Source organism: Cynocephalus volans, chromosome 12 (assembly GCF_027409185.1).
Source record: "Cynocephalus volans isolate mCynVol1 chromosome 12, mCynVol1.pri, whole genome shotgun sequence".
In the NCBI taxonomy this organism is placed as follows: Eukaryota; Metazoa; Chordata; class Mammalia; order Dermoptera; family Cynocephalidae; genus Cynocephalus; species Cynocephalus volans.
This window is the reverse complement of record NC_084471.1, coordinates 11,895,364-11,916,931: the sequence shown is the minus strand read 5'-3', so window position 1 is coordinate 11,916,931 and position 21,568 is coordinate 11,895,364. Positions and strand designations below refer to the sequence as shown.

The 21,568-nt window shown below is 39.9% G+C and overlaps 1 protein-coding gene across 2 annotated transcripts; it reads right to left on the bottom strand.

The window, feature by feature from the left end:
• Window positions 1-285: 285 nt before the first annotated feature.
• DDX17 (DEAD-box helicase 17) lies at window positions 286-19,100 on the bottom strand. 2 transcript variants are annotated; one of them, XM_063074989.1, is made up of 13 exons: window positions 18,810-19,100; window positions 14,543-14,693; window positions 13,416-13,515; window positions 12,628-12,761; window positions 12,263-12,328; window positions 10,847-10,988; window positions 10,315-10,475; window positions 10,055-10,227; window positions 9,440-9,550; window positions 9,133-9,194; window positions 8,078-8,137; window positions 3,887-4,129; window positions 286-3,165 (listed from the first exon to the last, which is right to left on the bottom strand). In XM_063074989.1, exons 1-13 carry the CDS (start codon window positions 18,857-18,859, stop codon window positions 2,660-2,662), a joined length of 1,959 nt encoding a protein of 652 aa, XP_062931059.1. In that variant the 5' UTR covers window positions 18,860-19,100; the 3' UTR covers window positions 286-2,659. The 2 variants fall into 2 exon arrangements, with proteins under 2 accessions (XP_062931059.1, XP_062931060.1); XM_063074990.1 differs by having other exon boundaries at window positions 3,893-4,129.
• Between the last annotated feature and the right edge of the window lie 2,468 nt (window positions 19,101-21,568).

Sequence of the window (21,568 nt, the reverse complement as noted above, 5' to 3'; positions counted from 1 at the left end):
ACTGAGTACCTCAACCCCAATAACCACCCTAGGTGGGTATCATCAGCATAATCACCATTTTACTGAAGAGCAAAGAGATGCCCAAGCCCTTACCAGTAGGTATCCTGCCTTATTTTGTGACTCAAATTCTTGGACCAATCAATCCCACCTTTCTTTCAGTTTTAGGTGCTAATATGAGTAGTCAATCCAACACCCCCAACCTTAGGAAGCAAACAAAAACTATTTTAAGAGAAGTACCATTGATCTATTCAAAGAAGAATTTTTAATCAATAAAAACTTCACACCTTATTGTCAAGTGTTTTTATTTATACCTACAAAAGAAAACAAGATGGTATCAAAAGGACAATTTACAAACTAAGAATAGTAACATTGCTCTTAGCATCCTCTGCCTGAACATCACACATCTACAAATTTTTCAAGTCATAACACAACAGGAATGTGTTCAGAGACCAGCAAGGACATGAATAGAGAGCACTGATCCCAAGCAAAAGCCACCAACCTTTCAGACGAGAGAAGTCCACACAATGAATTGTTAAGGAGGGATTAGGAAGAAGTATCCCATAGCTTAATATTGAAACCCTTTCCCTAAGTGAGTTTCAACCACAAATGCAATAACTAGCATCAAATGAGGATTCTTCTACTCATGTTCTGAATCAACAACAGAACCTGAATTAAGAGTGACAGACATGGAGGCAGAAGAGTTACCCTAGAGCTATATAGAAGAAACTGCTAGATTTCAGCTGTGCTCAGGCCACAATAGCTTTTGAGATATGGAATTTGCTGTTATTTTGATTTTAAGATTACTATGTCCCTGGTGGAAAAAGGGAAACAAGCAATTCAAATTCTGCTCACTTGCCCAGAGACCTTTCCCCCAAACGGATGCTTTTCAGAGCTGCAACAGAGTAGTACAACTGTGGTGGAACCTCTATGTTCAAAGAAAAAAAAAAAAAAAAACCAAAAAAACAACACAATTTGATTGTAGAAGAAATGTCCACAACAGACTTGCCAGTGCTTACATAAATTGTGTGGGGGTGAGGGCACTTTGGTTTGAAAGCACAGAGCAGTTTTGCCACATTTTTTTCTGTGCCTACCATCCTCCCTTGGCCTCAACTTCTATAAAATGGGGAACAAAAAGAGAAGTAAAGGAAGAAGAAAGTAGAAAATAAAGGATGTCAAAGTTTTTACATGCACATATTTCAGCTTATGCTGACAACCTACCTGTATGTTGCACATTGAATCACACTTTCAGAACCCCTCAGAAACCATCCCTTCTCTCTCCCTGAAGAATTTAAAAAGGAAAACAAAAACAGAAACCTCAAGTATTTCTTCCAGGCCCATCTGCTCTATGAGGTCTAGGAAAAACAGTATTACTATGAATACGATGAACTCACCTACCTTCAGATGGAGGAAAAGTAAAACGGATTTAGGCTTTAGTCCTCCATAACTTTTCTTAAGCACTACCTACCTGTAAAAAGCTGAGTGCAAAAGGATGCTGAAGAAAATTTGCATCCAGAAGCTGTTACAAAGCACTGCAGAGAAGAGGGTATGAAGAGAATAAAAGCTCTTAATAAACTCTTAAGATTCTTTGATCAAGCTAACTTGGCCAAAAGGTCAGACGTAGCTGATAAAGAGTTGCTTTTATTCTCTACTGCAAATAATGAGTTCAAAAAGAAAACGTGCCCATTTTGAGAATATTCTGTTTACAATTAAAGGTGCTTTTTACACTGCATGTGAATGCATACTCAACTGGTTAATAAAGTAAGTTTCCAGTGAGCATTTATATCCACTCGCTCACAGCAGCTGTCTGGCTGGAAAATGAATTTCACAGATGGTCCCTAGTCAGAGAATAGGCAACTTCCATCCAGATGCTGAGATGCTACAGTTTAACCACTGCAATAAACACTTGTGGTTTTTGGTTTAAAAGATACACTTAAAACTCAGAATCAGCATTTCAATTTCTAACCTGACGCTAAAATGGTTATTTTTCAAAAACTGGGAGGGCAAAAGCGGGGAGGGGGCGGGGGGGGGGAAGCAGAGTGTAAGGGAAACAAAACCAATTAGTAATTTTTTTTAACTGTCAAATGTACTTAACAAGCAATCAGCTAAAGCACTGTCTTAAAAACTCATCAGGCCCGAGGAACCCTGATCCAGCTTGAGAAACATTAAAAAGCATTACGGAAAATGTGCAGGGAAATCCCTCCTGGTTTTCTAACCCAGTAATGAGAGCAATTTAAAGCACAGATGCCATCTTCTACAGAACAATTCAACCCTCCCCCCACCCTCCCTCCCAACTCTGGACAACAAAAAATGGGCACCCACAAAATGGCCTAATATCTTACTTTTTCTTTTAAGATGAAAAATAGCTCAAATATCCTCAACATGCAAGAAGTTGGGGGAAGAAATTAATCTCTTCCAGTCGGCTATATATATATATATATACTTTGACAAACTCTGGTATTAGAGACTGGATCATTTTGGTGGGCAGAAGAAATCTGGCAGTGAATTCTAACTAATCTGCATGAAAAGACAAATCACAATGGTTGGAGATAAAAAATAAAAAAGAAAATGAAAGAAAAGGGGAAGAGGAGGGAAAAAAAGGAAAGACAGCGTTCCTTTAAATGTAATTAACTCAGCACAAGTCACTACCACATTAGTGGTTTCATTTACGTGAAGGAGGGGGGGGAGGGGGAGGAGGAGGGTATTGGTAGGCAGTCTGCCCCATGTAACCTATCATATTGGTAGCTCCTGGAGGCTGTGCAAACTGTTGTGACATCAGTGGCTGTGGCTGCTGCCCAGACCGGCCTATCCCACTAAACTGCTGGCTAGAGCTCTGTGAACTCCTCCCAGTTGAGGTGGTGCTACTAGCTCCGTAAGTGCCAGCACCATATTCTTGGGCTGTATAGCCACTGGTACCATAAGCAGCTGCCCCATAGGTGCCTTGACCATAGGTGTATTGGCCTGCTTGTGCTCCAAAGGCAGAATTTGGACTTCCATAGCCACTGCCATTAGCATAACCAGCTCTATCGGTTTCACCACGATCCCGATAGCTCGCAGAATCTCTCCGTCCACCATCCTTGACTCCTCGAAGCCTCCGGTCACACTCATCCTGATACATCAGATTGGGATTGTTGGCTGAAGAAGTGGTCCGGTATCGAGAACGACCTCCTGAAGGGAGGATAGAAGTAATTTTTTAATGCAGATATAGATCCAAATAGAACCTCATGTGAACACTCTACTGGGTACAAAAAGTATTCAACATAACACGTTTCCTTGATCTTTAGCTAGGCCAGCCTCCAAATCAGCACTTCAAAAATATACCCATAATTTTATTCTTTAATGGATCATACTCAAACATAAAAATTGAAAACACTAAAAGATACTCAACTTTTCACTCTTTCAGGCCCTTTAACTTGAGGATGACCAAGAAACACAATCTTACAATACCAAACCGGGAGTCAGGAAGCCCAGATCCTAGTGTATTTTGCAATTGTGTAGATCCAACTGCTATGCCTTAGTTTCTACCACCATAAAATGGTGTAAAATTATTGATGTCTCCATATGGAATAGTGAAAACTTAATAATTTATTACCAGGCTTTTTGAAGGTTATTAAAAAGCAACCACAATTTAGTTTAATTTTGAACATGTACCATGTACCTCAAAATTCAAAGGTCAGTTTTGGACTATTATCTATAGAAGTATTATGCTGCAAAAGTAGGACAATCATGACAAACTTCACATTTTCTTACTTAGAAGAGGCTATGAAAAGTATTAAGCACTGTTTTTTGTTATTAAGCAACATACTTAAAGCCTTCACAGGATTTAAAAACAAGGCACAATGAACATGAAAAGATACCTTGGCAGTACCTGGAAAACTCCAGGACTTACCCTTACCCCCTCCGCCGCCGCCTCCTCTGTGGTCCACCAGCTGCATCAGCTTTGGATTGATAGCCTGATTAGCCTCTTCCAGAACTTTGATCAGCTCTCTGGCTTGCTTTAGGTTCCCTGGGGTGAAGAAGGTATAGGCAGTGCCCTTGTTGGTGCTACGGGCTGTTCGGCCAATACGGTGCACATAATCCTCTGAACTGTTTGGATAGTCGTAGTTGATCACAAACTTGACATCTTCCACATCTTCAAAGTCAATGATGAGTCAGCGTGTAGGTTGATGTGGCAGGGAAAGAGAAGGTAAAGGACATGCCAACAACAGGTGGGAAGCACGAATGCAGATGACAGCAAGAGGAGAGAATATGAAGTTAGTAACCACTCTGAAGAGGAACAAAAAAAGACTCATCCCAACAGAGTAAAAGAGGATTAGTGATTCTTGGGACATGCATGGGAAATGGCATCTTTACTGGCTGTAACACTCTAAGGGAACCCCATCCAACCACCTGAACTCCTGCCTCTTCTGTATTTTAACCAATATACTGACAGGAGTTGCACCAAGATTGGTCTTCAGACTGGCAAATTCCAGTACTATTCTTTTCAAAAGAAAGAGGTAACCACTGTTAAGTTACAAGGCCAAATCACTTCTACTCTGTTGGGAGAAGCCTGGCAAAATCTACCAACAATGTAACAAACTTACCTTTAAACCAGTCACAGAGCAAAATGAAAAAAAGGAGCTTCATATACTTATTACTACATTTTTTTCAAGGACACTTAAAACATTTAGGTTAATTCTTTTTTGCTCTTATATTTTAAAAAACTGATCAGAGCCTAAGTTGTTAAGTACACACCTATTTTCCTTTGCAGAAACATCCAGATTACCTTTCCCCTTTCCATTACCACAAGAGCACATTACACTAAAATTTCACTGTACTACCAAGCCCAGCTTCTGCCAAATGAGGTTTTTTCCTTAACTCAAGGTTATTTTAACTCAATACTTGTTTCAATGATCAAAGATTATCTATGTGACCTGGGAAAATAAATTAATAGCCAAAGAATGTGGGAAAAACCATGAAACCTTGAGACAGTTTAATATTCTGTCTGCTGCTGGGAATTGGGCTAAATAACCTCCTAATGCTTAAAGTATGTAAATGTTAGTGTAATGCTTTTAGCTACATGTATATATATATTTTTACCTACTTAAACAAACAAATTTCAGAATATAACAAAGAATCCTAATGTTTTGTGGAAAAAAAATCTGCATTTTACAAAGAATATTCAGAAAATATCCTAGATAAAACACAGATTTTTGTGATATAAATAATTAAAAAACATTCTCTGTTTGTTACCAGACCGATGCACACTCCCTCCTCCTTTGGGAAACCGCTGCAGCCGATCCCGTCTCTTTGCCTTTTATTTTTGGCGGCCTCCTTTCGAAAACTCCGCCTTCTGACACGGGACCACTGGAGCGCGGGGAGCATGCATCAAGGGTCCGTGGCAGTGAGAAGTCCCCACACACGCTCGCTCTGTGAACTGGCTTAGATGCTTCTCTGTAGCCCCATTTGGTTGCCAAGCGCCGGAGAACCTGGGTTCGGGTAAAAATTTCAGGTCCTCCAACGCCTCCCCCAAGGATAATTGGGGTGATTGTAGAAAAAAATTAATAAAAAAAAATGTAAGTTACGTCCAAAGGGTCAGACTGCATCTATTGCCCAGACTGGATTAATTTCAGGGGGGAAAGGGGAGATGATTTAAAAAAAAATTCAGCTATTGTCACGGGGCTTGTGAAGAAGGGGCATTATGTCTGTTTCTTATTACAATAAAGGCTCCTCGGTCTTTACTGACCCCTAAAGTCCTGAATCACACCAGAAAGACGAGAAGGCACTTATCACAGGGGGCAGCGTGAGTCTCTGGCTAGGGTGACTGATACAATAAAGGGAAAAAATGAATTTATAGGGCCAGTATGAATGTAAGATGGGGGGAAATGGGAATTATATTCCATGACATCTTCAGAAGTAGGATAATGCTTCTTAACTGATCACATTGTATATGACCATGGGCAGCAGAGCAAGGTGAATTACTGCACTGGATGCACAGAAGTCTGCTTTCCTACCCAGACTGGGGGCTGAAGTCAACAGCTTGGATACTAATTCTTGAGAGTATTTCTAGAAGGGTTCAATACGGGAGACACATGGTGCAAGTTCTTCATACTAGAAAGGTGTCCTGTGTGCGCACACATAACTGGATGAGGGCACATAAGAGCAAATGCAGAATTTGGTTTTCTCCAGTCAAGCCTGCCCTGATGTTATTTGCGCACTACTATATTATCTTGGTGCCTTTACAGAAGATGCTGTAGCAGGGTAAGAAATTGAAAAGTTAATGTTTTGGCCAGCTGCCTGGGATAAGAACCTTTCATTTAAAAAGCCCTATGACATGGCCTGAATCACCAATCGCTAATTAGGAGAAACTAAGACTAGCCAACAGGCTCATCTAGAGCTGCTTCGGGCCAATGTAGATTTGCCTCGGCCATGTACTGTGTGATCTGCAGCTGATATCAAAGCTTCTGTTAAAAAACAAAACAAAATAAATTCAATACTTTTAGTTTAACAGTGTGTAGTTTAAAACAAAAAAATAAAAAATATCCCAGTGAAAAGGGAGTAGTGGTTGCCTGAGGATGACTATTATAAAATTAGGGGTATAAAAGAACTTACCTGAAGGGAACATTTAAGAGACCATCGCTTGACAGGAAGTGAAAAAAGACCAGATGACTCAGCTGAAAATTGCACCCCTGTCTATGAGGTAGAAGCCTTCACTTTCCAGGATCTTGTAGGACCTTGGTCAGAATTCTGCCATTTTGGTGGGTTTTCTCCCTCCTTTTGATTTTTACAAGGCAGCAAACAAAGGGGCCCAAAACAAGCACTGATGTTGAGTAACAAGAAACAGACTCAGGTACCTTCCCTTTCCCCTCACTTGGATGAGTGGGGGTGGGATGAAGAGTCTAAGTATTCTAATGGTAGCCAATTGATTTGGTTTAGAAATGCTGGGGAACGTGGAACAAATATTTTTAATTGTCTAGGCAAGATGCACAAAGAAGCTACCAGCACATAGCAAGCCTGTTTAAAAACCACCATTACTGAAAGCTTTTATGTAAACTGCTTTCAGGCCTCCACTTCCTCTCCCAACAGGCCCAAGTTCTAAAGGCACAGATCCAGACATGACCTCAGAGGGCAGAGACAACTTTCCGTCATGGCTGCAGGTCACCACTTCTGAAGGAGGGAATGATGAGTGCAATGGATCAAAAGGCTTCATCACTTTTGTATTCGTTTGAATACTTTTCTCTTTTTATATTAAATACTATAAGGGAATATGGTACTTCTCACCTTACTGGGCAAGAAATCAAATATCTGTCAATAATTTATAGATGTCCTTATAAGAAAAATAATCCCGTTTTCTAACCTGTTAGACCTGTTTAGCTCAGAACGATGTACTAAAGTACCATAAGATATCCATACATATCGTAAGTCATAACGGGTGGAAAACTGCAAAAGATCATCTTCAAATTAAGTCCTTAAACTGGATAACACATCTATGATACAAGTATGGGTAGGAGGAAGGGATAGCTGAGTGCCCATGATAATTTTACTTCAGTAAATAAAACTGGGCAATGCAGATTTAATTGCTGAATGATACCATATTATAGGTTTATTAAATCCCATTTAATAAGCATTAATGGAACTTGATCTCTATATATCTAGTACAGATAGACTGGTATAGAGAAAAGAGTAACTGAAGAAACTGGCTTACAGTAGCTAGGTTCAATCAGGCTCATTCTATCCAGCCAGAAAACAGAACAAAATTAGGAAGAAGTTGAGCTGTTCAACTCAATGTCTCCTCTCTCTCTAACTGAATAGTCATGCCTAGGCCTTGCTGCAGACCAAAGCCTGTTTGTTAGGAGCAGGAAGAGACTCTGAAAATTAAAAACAAAAACAAAAGCCAAAAAAAAAAAAACCATAAAAAAACCCCCCCAAAACCCCCAAGTTTAAAAAAATCATGGGGTGAAGGGTGGCCTCATGCTTGTACTCTTCTCTTTCAAATATTTATCTAAACACATGTATATGCGACTCTAAATTAGAAATGACAAACCAATCTTTAAACCAAAAGATACATATACCATTGACAGAGACACCTATCTATACAAACCTAGCCCACGGGAAGCTACATCTGTGGCAATGAGGATGGGAGCCTTTCCAGAACGGAACTCTGTTTAAAAAAAAAAAAAAAAAGGTACCATAAAAGTCAAGTTATACAACCAATACTAAATGACATGTCTTAAAAATAATCAAATAAACATTCCTAACTATCTGGCCCGTTTACTCTACCATGTTAAAATTCCAAGTAATGATGTTGGAAAACACCAAGCTCTTTAGATGTAAGACAGAGTAATTCTTTTGAAAATGTTCACTACACTCGTCTTTAGTAGAGGGACAAGAGGAAAAATTACCTCTATTAGCAATGAAGTATGATTAAAACGGTGCAGCAATTTATAACAAAACTAACATAAGCTAGAATTTTTTCCCTTAAAGTTATCTCCCAAATGAAACAAAACCAAAAGGGGGGGGAGGGGAGGGGAGGAGACAAGTTTAAATGCCGTGGGATGAAAGGAGAAACCATATTTCCCCCCTAAGATGCATGTATATTATTTCTTACATACAGCCTCTTTAATAGCTTTCCCAAAAGAGTAGTCCTGAAAAGAGGACTGGAAGGAAATATGCTAAAATATGACTTAATGATTAAGGAATGTTTTCGTTTAAGCATTTCAGTTACTGTCAATTTTTCCAAGGGAAAATTATTTCTATAATCAGAAAGAAAAAATTAAAGAACTTATTAAATAAATAAAGGGTGGTGTAAGTTATGGAAAAGTGTAAAGAGCCAGCATTATGAACCTTGAAGACATGTTAAAAGTGCCCTCAATATTCAATTAATTAGAGCAGGGCTAGAGCAAACTCCGACCTGCAGGTCAAATCTGGCATGATGCCTATTTTTGCAAATAAAGTTTTGTTGGAATACAGCCAGGCCTTTCATTTTGTGCTACAAAAGCAGACCTCAGTAGCTGTGGTATGAGACCACCGTTTAGTCTGCAAAGCCCAAAATATTTACTATCTGACCCATTACAGAAAGTTTGCCAATTCCTGAAATAGAGTATGGGCATTTGTTTAGGGTAAAAAAATCTACTGACAATGCTGTTTTGAACTTACCATTAAGTACCCAATCTCTTTCTGGTTGACTCTTGTCTCCATGGATACACATAGCTGGCCAACTATTAGAACAAAAGTGACCAACATTTTAGATATCTTTTAAAAAGAGGAATATTAAGCTTTAAAAAGAAATGCTGTCATGTAAATTTGGTAACATTTAACTAGGCTGTATGAATAGACAGCTGTGTTCATTTAAAGAGCAAAGTGCACATTAGGCCCTACTGAAATAGTATACATTTGCAATACCAAATTAAAAATTCTCACTATGAAACCTGAGGCTAATTAATTACCTTGGTGCTGTACTCACCCATCTCTGCGCATCCTTCGAGTGAGGTCATCACAGCGTCTCTTTGTCTCAACAAATATTATTGTCTTATTTTCCTTTTCAGCCATTATTTCCTCCATTAGTTGGATCAATCTGAAAACATGACCAAAATGCAGTCACCACCCAGAAAAGATCTACTTATATATTACGTAGAAGATATGTCTGCAATTACCAACTCCCAAAGCTACACATTACCCCCTTTAAAAACTTTCATAAACATATACAGAGCACTGAGTCAGGTACTGACTGCTATATGTTCTTAAGAAACATTAACTTGTACTATCCTCACATTAAGTCTGATGTAGGTAGTATTATCCCCATTTCACAGAAAATGAGGCACCAAGAGGTAAACCTGTACAAAATTATATAGCTGGTAATTAGCAGAGCCATGATTCAAATCCAAGGATCCAGAATCACAAAGCTTGACTTAAATCACAAAGCTCTGATGAATGATATAAAGGATGATCAGAAAGCTAGACATGCTCTTAATGTTTTCAGGTCTCAAAAAACACTGACTTATCTAACACTTTAATTTTGGAGGATTATTAGGAAAGGTCTATCAGCATTATCAGTAAAACAATAAAATCAGTTTCATACTTGTGGTCTTTTTCACTTTCCATGCAGACATCCACAATCTGGAGAATGTTGTGGTTGGCACTCAACTCCAGATTGCCTACATTGATCTGTGTGTAATCACGAAGGAAATCCTCTGCAAGCTGTCTGACTTCTTTTGGCCAGGTTGCACTCCACATCAATGTCTGCCTATCAGGCTATGAGAAAAGGAAAGGCATTCTTTCAAGCTAAAGAACTGGGGCCTTCAAAAGGTATAAAGATAGCTAAGTATTAGCTTTACACACCCTAATTTGGTCGACAATCTTACGGATCTGGGGTTCAAAGCCCATATCAAGCATTCTGTCAGCCTCATCCAGTACAAGGTAAGTACATCGGCGAAGATTTGTCTTTCCTGACTCCAGGAAATCTATCAGGCGTCCAGGAGTAGCTATGCAGATCTCAACACCTTTAAAATGAAATTAAAGATTTAGCCTATTAAGAACTCTTTATACAGTCCAAGCCTCAGCAAACAAAGAACCACCGCCTTCGTTGTCTGTACTCAACATGCTACAGAAAAGTAGCTAAATTTTAACACAATACCTACAAAAGCATGATATAAGAAGAATTTATGTATAATCATCAAATCTTCATGAAGTCTCCAGCCATGTTAAACTTCCTTTTTCAAAATAGCTATTTTAAGCATGTCTGCGAATTTCTAAACTATTGAAAATACTAGATTTTCTTTATAAGAACCCACTATTTCCTCAATCTCATTCACAGAATTTGGTAAAGTAAGATAAACTAATAATTCGCATACATTAAATATTTTTTTGTTACCTCTTTCCAAGTCTCGAATCTGGGGACCTTTAGGAGCACCTCCATAAATGCAAGTACTCTTCAATCTAGAACATTTGCCATAGTCATCAGCTACCTGCTGTACTTGCTGGGCAAGCTCTCTTGTAGGAGCCAGAACTAGACACTGAAACAAAAAAACACTTGAGATTACCATCCCAAATTAAAAAAAACAAACACACGCACACACACACAAACCTACAACAACAAAGTACAAAAAAAGTAATCAAATTCTTTCCTGATAGTCTAATCAAGTACTTTCAAAATATGTGATGGGGGGCCAGGGGCTGGGAGACTAGAGAATATAAAATGTACACACTAGTGGAGTGTGGGAAAATTAGAACTTAATATTTAGCATGTGGAATAATACTAAAACCCTCATCATTTGTTTTACTCTGACACATGATTCATCGCAATTTATATGTACTATTTAAGTGGGTTTACAGATTGTATTATCTAGTTTTAACTCACAACTCTCACAAAGCAAACAAGAGGCTTTAAAATACTGCAACAAAACCATGGTTTAAGTATTAGTAAAAAACACAGATGAATAAGAAAACAGCAGAGCCGGTACTCTTCTAACGTCTAGTTTGAGCTCTTCGCCAAATACATTAGGCAAAAACAATTCATATATAATCTGACAAAACTGTATATAATCTGGCCAAAACTATACAAAATCAAGACTAAAATAATGAACCTCACTCTGTACTGATCCATTAAAAGATCAGCTAATGATAATAAAGATAATTCTATTAGCTATATTAAATACACTACACATTACATAAAGCAAAGTAATGCATTATTTCTTTTTGTGACTATTTTGAGACATACTGTAACAATGTACATATTTATAAATATGAGTACATGACAACTGCAAGTTCAATTTTTAAATGACAGGTAAGAGTGTATATGAAAATGTTTGGAAACTACCACTCAAAATCTCACAGGAAATGACAAAAGTGAAAATGATCAAACCAGAGAACTGCATCGCCCTACAAACATTTACAAAAGTATTATTTAACCCCAAAGAATACATATCTCCAACCCGATTTTAAGACCCACAATTCAGGGACTTCACCTCATATCTCTTTGGTATCCCTCAAAGCATCACTGAGCAATTAAAAACTGCACTTGAATATACTCCACACTTCCTATATACAAAGGCAGAATGCACAATGTTTAACAGAAAGACTAGTTTAAATTCAAGCTGTGCCATTTAATGGCTATGTGACCTAGGGACAGTCATTTAATTGCACGTAAGATGGAGATAATAGCATTCCAGATATGGAGTATGGGGCTAAAAATTAAACTGGATAATGTATGTAAAAGCACAGTGTCTGAAACACAATAATCATTCAACTGTAGTTATTCCTACAATTACAAACAAACAAAAACACTTACAATTGGGCCATCTCCCCTTTCCAAGTATGGCTGGTGGTTAATATGAACAACTGCAGGCAGCAAATACTGGAGGAGAAAAGAATGACAGTCTTACACAAAAACTAAGTATCATAATAGTTCTAATTTATCACATTAATTAATAATGCCTAAATAGGAAAGTGACAAACAGAACTCACCACTGCTACAAACATGAACAATGTAAATTTGAACATAAAATGCTCCCACATATTTGATAGTTAAAAAAGCTGAAATATTACCTACACTATCTGACTTATACTTTTATGAAGAACTGAGAATATATACGACAATTGGAATAGCAAAGTAAGTTACCACAATGTCAAAGAACTTCACTTGCTGGTACATACCGCCAATGTCTTCCCAGAGCCAGTCTGAGCAATGCCCACCATATCCCGCCCACTAAGAGCCAATGGAAATCCCTGGCACTGAATTGGAGTTGGTTCTGTAAAGTGCTGATCCATCAACACATCCATTACATATTCTGTAAGAGAATTAACATGTTATTGCTTTTAAGCAAAACCAAGAACAGAGACAAAAAGAGTTTTTAAAAACTATTAAGATCACTGAAGGCAAGATTTACCCAGCTTTATAAATGTGCAAAGTGTTTTTTCTTTATTTACTCAATCTCTTAACAGCTCATTGCTTCCTCTAAGAAGGATGCTACCAGAGCCATCTACACTCCTCACCACCTCCACCACCACCCAAAATTTGAAAGCCACTACCCTAAAGCATCTAAGAAGGCATGGGGACATGGTAACCACTTATTGTTGGCCGAGTTCATATTATATCCAGTTAGAAAGCAATTCCATTCTACTGTTTTCTGAAAGGCATAGGTAAAACCCTAGTGGAATGCAAAAAAAACAAAAAAAAACAAATACTCAGTCTAAATTGGAGAACAGATGGGCATTAAAAAAAATCTCTTATGCACCAATATGGTTTTTACTGCTAACATTGAGCATGTTTTAAAAAACTTCAAAAACCATTATTACATAAAATAATCTGCCTTTGTGAAAGGTTTCCACTTGCCTTTTCAACAGGATCCTAAGTCCGGGACAAAACCTTGAAATAACCTATTACCCATGTTTACTATTCAAACAAATTTAACAACTAAGATTCTGGACGGAAGAACACTTACGTGGGAAGTTAGCATGATGGAAAGCAAACACGGGTTTAGGACAAACATCTCCCCCTCTCACTGTAATCTCTTTCTTTCGACGTAGCTCATCAACCTCATACTATGGAAGAAAATTAGGTAAGACAAGTTAGTAAACGATTTATTCTAAACATTCAAAACTTTGTTACAAGCCAGCTAAACAATTATTATCCAATCCATAGTTACAATTGCAAATATGTTTAATAGTTTATATAGTGCTTTCATACTGGTACTTCAGAAAGTCTGTGGAAAGACAGAATTGAAAGTAAACATGGGGGCTGGCCAGTTAGCTCAGTTCATTTGAGCACAGTGCTGGTAACACCAAGGTCAAGGGTTCGGATCCCCAGCCGCCAAAGAAAAAAGATAATCTGAATTTTCCCATGAACTTTTTGAAGACCCCTCATATTACTTCAACTTTGTGAGGACCCTCCTAACCTTGTCAGTTAATTAAAGATATGGGTGATTAAAAGGTCCAATTTCACAGGAGAAAACAGATAGAAAGAGTAATTAACTTGCCCAAGGTCAGACCCACAAAGAGGGAGAAATGTGGAACCTGGGCACAAGTGCTTTTCCCATTACACTTTCTTCTCAATAAGTAACCATTCATGGGTAGAGCCCTAAACAAACACAATTAGGTTAAAAAGTGCCAATATTTTACATTTATTTTACTTCATAAAGATAGGACTTAATATACAATACACAGTTAAAATCATGTATGACAAATAGGCTGGGAAATGTAATCAACAAATAAGAACTAAGCAATACAGGTACATATTTAAGCTGGTACCTTTCATGAATAACAGAAGTCTTTTTTTTTTTTTTTTGTCTTTTTTCGTGACCAGCACTCAGCCAGTGAGCGCACTGGTCATTCCTATATGGGATCCGAACCCGCGGCAGGAGAGTCGCCGCGCTCCCAGCGCAGCACTCTACCAAGTGCGCCACGGGCTCGGCCCAACAGAAGTCTTAATAAGAATCTAAGAAAAGTAATACACCACCCTAGAATAAAACATGAAACAGCAACAACAGTACACCAGTAAATTCTGGCCAGTATGTCTACTTAGTTCATTAATCTGTATTAAAAAAACAAAACACACACACAAAAAACTTACTGGAGTCAGTCTTGCCACTTCTGGATGTTCCACATAAAAATTCTTCTCAAACTTGGGGAGCTCACTCAAATCCCACTTCTTTTTGCGTAAACGCTCCCCAGGATTACCAAATTTCTTTGGGGGAAGGCCACCACCACCTCTTGCTCCAAATCTAGAAACATCAAAATTTTTTAGTTCATTAGTATTTTAAAGCAATTTATCTTATGTGCCATAAAAACATGCAAAAAGATGGACTACTAGGATACTACCAGCCTCCCTCAAAAAAAAAAAAAAAAAAAAAAAAAAAAATTTTATTACTTCCATTCAACAAAGTTACTGGGTACCAACTACGTACCAGGTAGTTTTAAGTGGTGCTGGACATAATGAAGTAAATAAAAGAGAAGTCTCTATTCTTCTGTAATCGTACATGTAGGCAAAGGAAGATACAAGTTTAAGTTTAAATTAAGGGCAAGATCGTGGATAGGGAGAAAAACACACTTCAGTCAAGTCCCCCAAACTTGCAACAGCTTCTTGGGTTCCCTTTCCCCTTTGTACTGTGATGAGCACAGCACTCCTACTGTCTGCTAATCTGTAAAGGAAAACTAATGGGATTTGTAAAGGGCTGGTGGGCTCGTCTTCATCTTTAGTTTATGCTAATGAAACAAGAGCCAGAACAAAGATTTACAACCTTTCCTTCCCCCTTGTCTCCACTTTTACCTTATACTCCTTTTGGTTCCCAGGCAAAGACACTATTAATTTATAGAAGAAACCATTAATAATTCCTAAGTAAGGTTTTCTGAAACTCAAATTCAATGAACTATTTAAAATCAATTTCTTCTTGCTCTTATATACCTTTTACAAAAGGCAAGTTCAACTACAATGCAAATAAGGCCACTAGCCAAACCTAAAACGTAAGAAGCTAGAAGCTACTTTTCCTAGAAGAATGCTAACACAAAGATGGCCTTCATTTTCCTATTTCAATCTATGTAAAGTGCACAGCTTTGGTATACAAACTGTATATGGTATTTTTTCATCGCATTTCCTTTCCTTACTCCTTGTAAAACACTGTACCGAATTTAATTTCTTTTCCCTACACTAACCCACTCATGACATCATCTTGTGGAAAGTTCCACTTTATAATAGGTAGTGGCTGTACCACTTTAAAGGACCTCAGTATCCTGCAATTCAAAGCATTAGAAAGAACTCTTTGGCTTAAAGATCCAGATAGTCATTTCTGCAAATACAATCATATAAAAACTGATGGCAGGAAATTGTATTGGGATCATCAGGGATCTACATGCAAGGCTGCACTTGGCTAATTCCATTTATACTACTGCTGAACCAGTAACATAAATTAGGACTCGAAACAGGAAAAGGGGCTGGCTGGTTAGCTCAGTTGGCTAGAGCCTGGCGTTATAACACCAAGGTCAAGGGTTCAGATCTCCATACCAGCCAGCTGCCAAAAAAAACCCCAAACAAAACAAAACCCCCAAGATCAGGAAAAGCCTACAGGGATACCCATATCCATGACACCTTTAATATGCTCTCAAGCTCAATACTGAACAGACCAAAGGCCACTTGGATTGGTACGAAGTAGCTAACATAATTCTAATAAGGTACTCTTCCAGAAATAGAAAGTCCAGCCTCACAAAGAAAAACTAACCAAAACCCAATTTTTAGTTTGTCAACCTAGTTCATATAAATGTGGCTCCTAGGTGGTGTTATTTCATTGTTACAACTGCATCCCAATGCTACCCAAACCCTAAACCGAGGAGCTAGGAGAAAATAAAACTTTAAAAAGTAAGGTTCCTTTTAAGATTCATTCTAAGCTGATCATTCTTATTTAAAAAAAATTTCCCCCCTTCTCTTTATTGCCCTGGCTATTTATCCAAGACATACTATTCTATTCTACACTAAAGATAAAATACAAAATACAAGGTTCTTAGAAAATATGCTGTCTTCCAAGTTTATAATTAATGCCCTCAAAATTTCAAGTGAGCTTTTTACCTTTGCAGAACTTTTGAGCATATCTATGCCATCCTTTAACTATGCACATATCCTATGGTATACTATGCTCCTCACTAAATATTTTAAAATGAGTCAGTAATAACTGTTTAATTTGGCTTTGCAATAAACTCAGCTTTAAAAATTCGTATTAACATGCCAAAACCATACTAGTTTAAACATACATATCATTTTTGGACCCTACAGGTACACACAAGTAACCTCATCCATTTCCTTTTCAAAGTAATAATCCATTCCAGCTCTGTAGCATTCAGTTACAAGTAAAATAGCAACTCAAATCATAAAGAAAATTTCATGGTGAAAGCAGAGTCAGAGAAAGTAGAGTTAGACCTTATGAAAAAATGCCATTTTGTTTGAAATGAGTTTTTAAAGCTTTTTTTTTTTAAAAAAAGTTACCTGATATTCAGTCAATACAGGATAAACTAAATATGGTTCAGTAATTCACTTTTTTTCCTCTTTTCAAATTGTTTTTATTATTAAAGCATATATAAAGTGAAAGGAAACACTGTATTAAACCAAACACCCATGGTAAAGAAACAATGTTTTCAGTACCTTTGGTAGCCTCCATGCGCCTATTCCAAATTTACAACTCCCACCATAACTACTACCTTGAATTTTGTTAACCATTCCCTTGGTTTCTATAGTTTGTCACATTTGTACGTATCCTTACATGTGTCATCCTGCCACAATTTGCTTTTTTACTCAACATGTTTGTGAGTCATCCACGTTGATGCAAGTTTTTTTTTCTTTTTCACTGCTGTATTATATTCAATTGTATGAATACCCACAGTTCATCCAGAGGTATGAGCTGTTTCCAATATTCTGTTGTTATGAACAATGCTGGTATAAATATTTTTGTACATAGATCCTGAGGCACATGTGCAAGGATTTCTCTAGGCTTTAGAGTCTAGGGCATAAAGCTCAGAGAGAAATTACTTGGACATTCTTAACTTTACTAGACAATGTTAAGTTCTTTTTCTAAGTGGTTACACTGAAATTGACTTCTAAACTTAGCTATATACACTACTTAACATTAAGCAAATATTCCACTTCCAGCCCTCCAAATTTAACACGGAGATCCAATATTTTCCTTGCTAACAAGGCATAAATCAAAATAATTCTTATTTTGCAAATTAAGTTATAATTGAAGTGTTTGTGACTAGAAAGTCTGGTACTTACATATGTGAACCACAAAAGACAAAAATGTTTGAAGAGAATATCACTAACAGAACACGAGGCAATTACAGACACTATGTCTTAATTCCGGAGAACACAGAAAAATAATGGCAATTATTTCTCTCTTCTACAGATGAGGAAACAGGCTCACAAAGGTTAAGAATCTTGCCCAAGGTCATACATACTAAGAAATGGCGTCACATTATACAGAGATACCACTTTGATTACTAAAAAAGTGGTAGCACAAATAAAAAATCTCTAAAGTAACATCTTCGTTTACCCGACATTGAGATTTTAATCTCAATATCTGGGAGGACTTCAAGTTTAATCTCATACTAACTTCCAACGAGTAACCGTGGCATAACCTCATCAAAACTTTCTAGCTAGGCCGGGAAGATACTGCTACTGCTGCAGCGCAATCAGAGAAAAAAGAGCGGACCATGAAAAAAATTAAAACTACAAAAACGACCATAAAAACTTGCCCTTTCCCAAACACGACCATTTAGATGGCAAGTAATTTCATAATTTTATACATTCCAATGTGCTTCCTCCGGCTTATTTAAAATACGACCAAAGGACATCAAAAACTAATTTTAAAAAGAAAAGTGGCTTTTCAGCCTCTAGTCCCTTTAACAATCATCTCTGGAGAGAGAACGTGACGGAAGCCATTTCGTGTTCAGATTTTCCTAGATGAACTCGTCTCTTCCCACAACGAGAACACCGGTGGTTTCCAGATGGATGTTGAGGCCTGGAGAGATCAAATGACCTGCTCGAAGCAGCCAGGCTCGAAAGTGGGAAGCGAGGCGAGGCCCGGGCCGGGTCCGCAGCGGCCAGGCCGCCCCTCCCGCACCCCCCGGGCCTGGCCGCGCCGCGCCACGACGGCCGTCCGCAAGGGGGGCCCGGCGTCGCCAAGCCGCCGCCCCTCCCGCCAGGCCCACGGCGACCCCGGGGCCGAGGCTCGCGCGTAAACCGCTATTACGCCTCTCAGGGTCGGGAGTGCCGCCGCCAGGCCCGCAGTCTCGGTCTCCTCGAGAAGCAGCTCCCGCCACGCACACGCAAGGCCTCTCCTCTCCTCCTCCCCCCTTACCCTCCACGGTCACGATCCCGGTCCCGGTCCCCAAAGCCGCCTCCGCGCATGGTCCCAAACGGATAAAGATCTGGGAGCGGGGCACGGATGGCCGGGCTCGGGAGGGCCTGCGGCTCCGGTCTGGTGACGACCGATGGCGGCGGCGCCTCCGCTGTTGGGGCGGCGGCAGGCGCGGCGCTTTCTCGCTCCGACGCGCTGTCTCCCGTCGCAGACGCCACCGTCGCCGCCTCTCTCGTCGGAGACGGGAGCAAAACACAGAGAATCGGGGTTATAAAAACGGCGGGTAGGTTTGGCTACGCTCAAACCCGGCAGTGCCGCGGTCTAGGCGTCTCCTTCCTTCCCAGCGACTGCACAAAATGGCGGCCGCCGCTGAGACTGCTCCAACTTAGCGCTACGTACGTCGGGGATGATACGTAAACAGCGTCTCGGAATCGCTCAAGTGCTCAGTGGGACACTACGCATATTCTCGGGAGCACTTTACGTCAGTTGCGGAAGCGGGCGCGTTTTGAGGTTGGTAGAAGAAAAACAACGTACGGAGCGGGCGTACAGTTCTTGAACTAGAACGTGGGGTGGGTGGGGGGAAGAGCCTCCGGTGCGACGTAACATTCCTTGCGTCGTTAGCCGACCCACTGTTGCGAAGATGCGCAGTGTGCGTAACTCATTCCGTTTAGAGAATAGAGGATTTTGTCAGATTCCGACCGCGGGACGGAACCCGGGGCCTGCTTGTGTCAGTTGCTTTGCAAGGACAATGGCCGCCCTCCATATTGCAGTCGTCCGTTTTCAGGGTCTCCAGGAGCCAGGAGGGTCTTAAGGTCCCTGGGGGCCCTGTCGCCCCGCCGCCTTGCGGCCGCCAAGATTGGCCCCGCGCCCCGGCGCCATTTCCTTTCGGTTGCTTCTCGTTGCGCTCTCGTCGGCAGCCATGATGGATGCGACATGTCCCTTTCTCTAAGGAGCTGGTCAGGCGGCGACGTCCCTGCTACGTTAAAGCACGCTGTGCTACACTCGGTTCACACTGAGGTGCATTTTCTGAACCGAATATTTTCACCGTCTCTGGCTGAGCACAGTTGATGTGTTAACACAGAAGCAGAATGTGCTTGGAACCAGTCTGAAGGTGGATGTCGCCGCGGTCCCTTGGCCGCCATTAAACAGCGCTCCTCAGGAGGCCAGTGGCAGGCCCTTAGCACCCTCCGGAAGCAAAGGTTCCAGGGTGGTCTTTAGACACAGAAAGGGTGAAGGCATAAGTACATATTTTCAACCAAGCTAGGCCGCGTTCTCGGTTCCTTAAAGCTGGTTTCCCTCCCGCTACCTCCTTCCTTTCCCCTCAAATTGCATCTTGAGTCTCACACGCTTGGCCAGATTGCATCACAGGATTGTCGAGCTGCTAGGGCCCTTGAGACCAGCTCATCTAATGGCTCCTTTCAAGGCCCCTCCGTGTGGGGGCTGAATGGTGTTTCCTATTCTGTGTTGTGTGTGTTTCCCAAATTATTGGAAAAGTAGCGTAAGGAAAGGAGCTTTGTGAGAGGCCGCTCAGATGTCACTTTGGCTGTAGACGCAAAGGGACAGTATTTGATTCCTTGGACAGGCGTTGAATGGCTAAAGAGCCAGGCACGATGCTAAACACTGGGGCACAGCGGTGAACAAGTTCCTGCACTCACATCGTTTACACTCTAGTGGGGGAGACAGGTAAGAAATGTTTATGTCCAGCAGTCCCTAACTAAAGTAAAAAGAAAAAGAGGAAGGGGATAGTGCATGTGTGCTTGTGTGGGAGGGGAGTATAACGGTTATGTAGTGTTACATCAGGTGTTCTAAGAAGGCCTCTCTAACCAAGTGACATTTGAGCAGATACCTAAAGTAAGGGCACTAACCTTGCTGACATAGAGGAAAGAGCAAGAGCAAAGGCCCTGAGGCAGCGTGTGGCTGGCATAGAGCAAGGAGGAAAGACAGGAGAGGGCCACATCGTGAAGAGCTTGTAGGCCACTGTAAGAACTTTGTTGTCTATTGAGTAAAATGGAAATTTGGAAGATTTTAAGCAGAGCGACATAAAAATGGACACGTATGGCTGTAGTGTGGAGAATAAATTGAGGGTGAGCTAGGGCAGAAGCAGGCAGATTAATTAGGAGGCTAGTGCAGTAATTCAGGCAAGAAATGAGACTTGTCTCAGGTTAATAGCAGTAGGTTAGGGAGAAATGGTTTAGTTGTGATAATTGAGCCAGTGATTTGCTGACGGGTGAGGTATGAAAAAAGAATCAAGTATGAATCTTAAAAGTCATCCAACGAATATTAAGCACCAACTGTGATTTAGACAATGTGAGTGGACTGGTTGTTTGTACTGGTTTGCCTATTTACCATATATGCTAAGTAGTTTAACCTGAGGCTCTGTAGATGAGAATACTTCAAAGAGTTTATGGAAAGATTCATATCATCTTTCAATTCTATTTCCATGAACTATGAACTTTGTGAAGTACCCTCGTATAACTAAATCATTTATATAAAGAAAAAAATTTTAAAAGCCCACAAAAAAACCAGACAATAAATGGTTTCCAAAGTAAGGCAGGTCGGCTGAAGCCCTTCCTACATTTTGCCACCAGGGAATAATTTATATTTTGCTATTGATCAGGTCTCTGTCTTGCAGCATTTTATAGCTCCTTTGTCTTCATAAAGCTTAACACGGTATGTAATTATATATTTCTGTCATGGTTTGATTAATCCCACCTTTCAGAAAAAGTGAGTTTTTAGTTTTCCTTTGGCAGACAAGTTTC

Bases quoted from the DNA above. Each gene is read 5' to 3' on its own strand.
- DDX17 (XM_063074989.1), bottom strand. From the start codon at position 18,859: ATGCGCGGAGGCGGCTTTGGGGACCGGGACCGGGATCGTGACCGTGGA. The intron at 12,762-13,415 runs GTAAGTGTTCTT...ATTCTCTTACAG, and splicing joins CCATCATGCTAACTTCCCAC to AATATGTAATGGATGTGTTG. The intron at 10,476-10,846 runs GTAACAAAAAAA...TTCATTTTAAAG, and splicing joins GATTCGAGACTTGGAAAGAG to GTGTTGAGATCTGCATAGCT.